The sequence below is a fragment of the Otolemur garnettii genome, unplaced genomic scaffold, assembly GCF_000181295.1.
Source record: "Otolemur garnettii isolate 467f Iridium unplaced genomic scaffold, OtoGar3 scaffold00152, whole genome shotgun sequence".
In the NCBI taxonomy this organism is placed as follows: Eukaryota; Metazoa; Chordata; class Mammalia; order Primates; family Galagidae; genus Otolemur; species Otolemur garnettii.
The window spans coordinates 3,016,850-3,023,396 of record NW_003852547.1 but is presented as its reverse complement, the minus strand read 5'-3'; the positions used below and the strand labels follow the sequence as shown (position 1 = coordinate 3,023,396).

The following is a 6,547-nucleotide window of genomic DNA, read 5'->3' as shown; positions in this document are numbered from 1 at the left end:
AACCTGCCACCTTAGATGTACGTGGCTGGCGCCTTAGCCGGTTGAGCTATAGGCGCCGAGCAGGAAGCATTGTTATGTCTCTCTAAATAACCCCTGATATTCTCATCCATTCAACAAGTGTTTATCGACCAGCTTCTCTGCCAGGCACTGTTCATCTTTACAACCATACTGGGGGAGGCATTATGATGATGATATCCATTTTACAGGTGACTGAGCTGAGGCCCAGAGAGGTTGTGGGGGGGTCATACAGCAAAGAAGGAGTAGAGCTGTGATTCTGCATCCAGACCTGTGTTCTGTATTATGCTATCAAAGCAGTGACCAAAACAGACAGAAATGCCTATCTTCATGGAGGTGACAGTCCAGTAGGAAGGCGACAGTGAACAGGATAAATAAGAAAAACAAAAAGCATGCTGGGCAGTGGTTTTTCTCTTTCTGTCTGTATCTTCTCCTCTCATCCACTGACTCCTATCTTCTCTCCCCCATATTCCATCTGCCCCTGTCCACCCTGTCCTCTCCCCAATCTGGGGTCTCGGGGCACTGAGGATGCTATCTATAGCTCTGGCCAGAGCCATGGTGGCTGTGGGTTAGTGGATACTGTCTAGTCCCCTGCCACTGTAAGTGTCTGCAGGTACTAACATCCAGAGAGAAAACGGTACTACCAGCATCACTTAGGGAGCCAGGGACAGGTGGTAACCAACCCCAGGTCTGACTTCCAATGGAGAAACTCTCCCCTCTCTACTTCAAATGTCTCTCCAGGTAGCTCTTTTCTCTCATCTCTGTGAATCTCTCTGTTGGCTGTTTTTGTCTTTGTGTTTATCTGTCCATCTCTGTCCCTGTGTCAGTACCTCTACACTCCTTCCCCTCCCCCATCTTTCTCTTTCCCCACCTCCTTCTCTGACAGTTCCCCCACCACCTTTGCTCTTCCTCTCTACCCCTCTATAGTCCTCTCTCTTCCCCCCATCTCCCTTTCTCCTCTCCTTGGCACTACCTCTCCCTTTGTCTCTCTCTACCCCTCCTGCCTGCAACCCCCTGCCTCCTTAGGCACACCTTTTTATCTATCTCTCCTTCCTCAGCATCTGCAGCTCCCCTGAAGTCTCAAGGTGAAATTGGAGCCACAGCTCTCTCCTCCTCCCTGAACTGTCCTTTCCTATCCCCCACTCTCCCCATTTCCCATTGGTGGCTTCTGCCCTATCCCCAGGATAAGCAAAGAGATGAGGGGAGAAGGTGATGGATTTGGGGATCTACAGAGCATTCCTAAATCCCTATGACTCATCACTGCCCATTCTCCAACCCAGGCAGGCTCTCGGGTATCTCAGAGTAAGACAGATTGGAACCCCAGTGCCTTCCTTTTCTGGCTCCCCACCCTCCCGGAAGTCCTACTTGAGGTCTGACCTCAAGCACTCCAGCTGCCCTAATCCACCCTAGGCTTTCCCACGCCCCGGGGCTGCGATGAACCCCTGGTGTCCGGGTCTGAACCGGATCTCCCCCGCCAGGGTGGGGCTGAGATTCGGGGGAAAGCCCTCCAGGGATCTGCACCCCCACATTAGGAGGCTAGAATTTCTCCTCTTTCATTTCCTTATTGTCTCTGGAGAAGGGTGTGACAGGGAACAGAGGAAGGCAGTGTGAAGCCAGAAGTCTAGTTTCTGGCCACAGACCCAACTCAGGACCACAGCACCTTCAGGGTTTCAGATTTTCCATCTCTAAAATGGAGGAGCGGTTGGACCAGCTGATCCATAAGAATCAGAGGCCAGCGGGGATGCCCCAAGCTCCCTTCAGACAGGGAGCCAGTCTCCAGGTGTCAACATCACCCTAGCAGGCAAGAGGTGGTTTGAGGACTTTCTAAGTTCCCAGTTGTTGGTTGAATACAGGTATTTCTCTCCCCACTGTTTTGACCCAAGGGGAAGAGGTAGGCTTACCTGATGGGAACACTGGGAAGACCCTCAGACAGAATCCCCCAAATGATTTCTAGCCGTCCACATCATCTACTACTCTTCCATAGTATGCCTATCTGTCCTCACTATGCCAGGCTGTCCCTTCATTTCTGACACAATTTCCATATAAATTGTCTCCTAAACTTGGACCCATTTAGACTGTTTCTAAACATTTACTTCTCCTGCCTAGACCCCCCCAAATTTACTTCTTAAGATGTATCCCTGAAACACTGATTTGTAGTCAGTTCCCTTAAATCATGTTTGCAGGCTCAGAGTTCTCCAGGGTCAGGAAGGGATCCCCTCACTACCTGGAGCCTCCACCTCCCACCCAGGTCTGTGCCTTCCCAATCCTACAGCTGATACCCCCAGCTGCCCCACCTCCACCTCTCAGCACTCCCAATCCCTTCCTCCAAGTTGGCCCTGCCCCACCCCACGTGCACCTCACACCTCCCCAGGCCCAGAATCGGCCCCTCCTGGGAACCTTGCCAAGCCCCAAAGCCTGGGGATCCAGGAGTCCCACATTACAACTTCAACCCAGACCCAAGCAAGACTCAGGCACACTGGGGCTCCTATAAATAATGACCAGATGGAGAACCCAGCCATCCCAGTCCCTGACCTTCCCCTCAAACCCACCATTCCTTTCCAGGTTAGGAATCCAAGTGTCCAGACCCTCCATAACTCATAGATTGGGACCCCGACTCCCAACCCCCAACCTCACAATGTTGATTATACAGCAAGTGAGATACAGAACAGGAATCCTTGCAACAGGAGGAAGGGGAGCTAGACTCGAGGAAGGACTTTATGTCTGCTGGGGGACAGGAATTAGGACACCCCCTACCCCAGGGAAGCCTTGTCTGAGGAGAGACTGAACTTCAGCAATTGCTAAAGATTGCTGGATAGAGGTGTGGGGAGATGCACAATCTGAAACCCTGTAGCCTCTGATTTCGGGAGTCTCTGCTGAGAGTTGTAGATAGGGGTGATGGGTATGGAGATTGATCTCTCTCCTGCCAGTGCTGATGTCCAAATATCTTACTCTCAGATCCCCAACTGACTCCATCTGGGCTCCCATCTATCTAAGCCCCAACTCTAAGCCACCTGTTATTTCAGACTCCTGAAATGAAGCTTCAAATCCGAGCGTTTCCCTCCATCTGTTACCCCTGAGGGCCGACCCCTGTTTCTGATCCTATCCTAGATCACCAGCCAATCCTTATCCTTGAACCTTAATTCTGATTTCTACCCCAGGATCCCCCATATTTAACACTGTTCTAGCCCTGAGCTCCTCCCCGCCCCCAGCAGACTTGCCTTAAAGGTGATCTCCTCCACTATCTCTTAGTCTCTATCTCCCCCAACCCACCTTTGACTTTGAACCCAATTTCCTGAAACCCCTAAACTCTATGCTCTACCTTGGAACTCTGATTCTTAACTGTGGTTTGTTAATTTTAATTCCTAGCATTTTGGGGCACCACCACCCAGCTCTCAGTTTAAGGTGCGACCTGACCCTTGCCTAAATTTTCCTGACTCCCATTTAAGCCCTGGCCTCAATTAGCCTGCCTACACCACGCTCCCATGGCTCGTCCCAGTCCCTGACTCTCACACCTGGTCTCCAAGTACCTGATTCTTAGGTTCCCCAACTAGGAGCCTTAGCCCCCATTTAAGCTCACGGCCCTGTTCCTACTCTATTTAAGTTCACACCCTGATACCTGCCCCCTACTTCCCGCTCCGCCATCCCCGAGGACACACCTCGCCCGCCTCCGGGTAGTAGCTCCACTCGGCCAGGTCATGGGCCTCCATCTTCACCGAGCCCAGCATCCCCTGGGCCTGCGCCCCCACCTGCCCCCGCTCTGGCCACGGGGGAATGGAGTGCTTCGGCTCTCGCAGTGGGAATGGTCCGAGTTCCACCGGCGCCCTCCCGTCCGACCGCCCCGGGGTCCAGCTGTCCCGGCCGCCGCGGGAGGCGGCCACGCTTTATAGTCGGGACACCCCCCCACCCCACCCTCCCCCGCCCCGGGCTCCCCTCCCGCCTCCCCGAGGGCGGTGCGCCCGGCCTGGGGCGCCCCCTGCGGGACTGGGAGAAGACAGACCTCAGGCGCCGGGAACTGCAGCCACGGGACTCAAGAGGTGGAGAAGGCTGAAGAGGAGGGAGCGACCAGTGGGAGACGCTGCTAATACTAATGCCCCAGGGAACTGAACTGTGGAGCCTTTCTATCCCAAGAGGTTTCATCATCTCCACCTGAGATGGCGAAAAGTCAGAGTCCGGAATGACCGTCGCAAAGGAATGGTGCTTAGAGCGCTGTGGACTCCGGGGGTACCTATTTGCCACTATAAGGACCCATAAAAAATTCTCGAAATCCCATTCCCATTGGACGGACGGGAAGATTGAGGCTTCCGACGGCTCGAAATGCTTCAGAGAGTGTAAAGGGTCAGGCCCAAAGGTGGACGGGATCGGAGCCTCCGCTCGATCTCACTAAGATAACAGGCCAACTCCAAGATCTACCAGCTTAGCCGCCGGAACTCTGCGTTCTCTTACCACAAGCCAGCCGTCCAGGGACTAAGAACCACCGAAAACTGCATTTCCCAGAATCCTCAAGCTCCCGTTCCGCTCGTTGCCGCCACCGAAGGACTACATTTCCCAGAAGGCATGGTGCTCCAGAGCCGGAAATGAAATACTGCCCCGGCGTAATCTGGGGGAGGGCGAAAGGCCACCAGCGAAGCTCCAGGCGGGGGCCGGCGCGGGTCGCTGTCTGGACTCCATTTCCCGGCGGCCCCACGAGTGTGGCGCGTGCGCAGTGTTCCTGACGGCGAACGGAAGATGGCGGCTGCGGCAGCATCTGTGAAGAGGCGCTGCTGAGGGGGCGCGAGGGGGACGGAGGCCGGAGCCGCGGTGAGCGAGAGGCGGCGTGAGAGTCCGGGGTCCAAGGGAGGAGGAGCCCCCAAGAGACAGGGGCACGGGCGAGGGGAGGGCCGCTGTGAGGAGAGGGGAGCAGTGGCGTTCGGGACTACTGTTTCTTCCTCCTGCTTAGGACCCTTCCTTGGCACTCTAGTGCCCTCAGGGCAAAGTTCCAATGTGGCCCTCCAGGAGCGTCCGCCCTGCAGACCTCCCCGGTCTGGAGTCCGCCTCTTTGCTCCTTCCCCTCCTCGTACAGCTGCATTGGCCTTTCGGTTCCTGAAATCCGCCATGCGCCTTCCCGCGGCAGTGTTTTTGCACAGCCTGCCCCTTTTGCCCGCAACATCCTTTTACTCATTCAGTTTGGCTAACTCCCATTCATCCTTCAGGTCTTGGCACGAACGTCACTTCCTTTGCGAAGCCCTCCTTTCCTGCCTTCCATCCCGAAAGCCACCCCCATTCTTTCCTTCATATCACGTGTGGTCTACTTTGTTATTAGACCTTTATCTGTGTACTATTTGATTATGTCTGTGACTGTGAGTTCCATGAGGGTAGGAACTGGGTGTGTCTCGGTCACCGCGGTGTTCCCAGCACAGCGCGTGTCACACAGGAGGTGCCCAGCTAATGTTTGTTGAATGAATGAAAGATACTCCTAGAGCCACTCTGTGGTATAAAAGAGGGGAGTGGTCATATTCCCAGGCTTACGTGAGGCAGGGCACTCAACTAGGAGTACACGGCCAGGGAGTGGGAAACGACGACACTGTTCATAATAGCAAAAGTCTACAGACATCACAGATATTCTCACATTGGAAGACAGGATAAAAACATAATAGATCTACATAATAAAATATTATACAAATGTAAAAAGGAATGAAGGAGAAAAGAGAGTGAAGGAAATGTCTATACATTGATGGAATGGTCTCCGCTCTATGCTAATATACCACTTAGCATATTAGGTGAAAACAGGTAACGCAAGGTGGGCTCATTCCTGTAATCCTAGCACTCTGGGAGGCTGAGGCAGGAGTTTGAGTTCAGCTCGGGAGTTCGAGACTAGTCTGACCAAGACCCTGTCTTTACTAAAAATAGAAAAATTAACTGCGTTGTGTTAGGTTCCGGTAGTCCCAGCTACGTGGGAGGCTGAAGCAGAAGGATTGCTTGAACCTGGGAGTTTGATGTTGCTGTGACACTACTGCACTCTAGCCTGGGTGACAGAGTGAGACTTTGTCTCAAAACAAAACAAAAACACCTACACACACAAGTATAGTGGGATAATGTTGTGTACTCACTATTTGCAAAAGAAAAAGAAATATGTATATATACATATTTTCAAAAAGAACTGAAAGTAGAAACTAAAAAATAGAAGAGGAAGGAAATAGGGTAAAAAGTTCAGTGGATCTTGATGTATTACCATCATAAAAAAGAAAGGTTTATTATGTTTTGATCAGCGACTGCAGTATGTTGTTTTCAGGTCATGATTCTTGGCTTACATGAACAGAACTGGGGTTGAAAAACCATCCCTTTCAATAGTATTGCATGTTGGTATGGAAGATAGATTCTGCAACCATACTGCTAGTTCTATCTAATGTACCTTCCTGGCCCTCAGTTTCTTCATCTGTAAAATAGAGATTGAAGATAATACTTAAAGAGTTGGTGTCATGACATTTAAATGAGTTAATTTAGATAAGAGAATTGTCCTTAGCACATATTAAATGTTCAGTGTATACTAGCTGTT

The 6,547-nt window shown here is 52.0% G+C and overlaps 2 protein-coding genes across 2 annotated transcripts in view; one reads left to right on the top strand and one right to left on the bottom strand.

Annotated features, from left to right (window-relative positions):
• The window catches only part of FOXA3 (forkhead box A3), a 9,440-nt gene extending 5,580 nt beyond the window's left edge, over nucleotides 1–3,860 (bottom strand). Inside the window, exon 1 of the mRNA XM_003799527.2 lies at nucleotides 3,672–3,860. Within this exon, the coding sequence (XP_003799575.1) occupies nucleotides 3,672–3,740 (69 nt within the window). The 5' untranslated portion in view covers nucleotides 3,741–3,860. The remainder of the gene's footprint in view (nucleotides 1–3,671) is intronic.
• A 182-nt stretch (nucleotides 3,861–4,042) lies between these two features.
• Nucleotides 4,043–6,547, top strand: part of SYMPK (symplekin) — a 47,077-nt gene continuing 44,572 nt past the window's right edge. The window contains exon 1 of the mRNA XM_003799526.3: nucleotides 4,043–4,812. The gene's annotated coding sequence lies outside the window, so the exon portion shown is untranslated. The remainder of the gene's footprint in view (nucleotides 4,813–6,547) is intronic.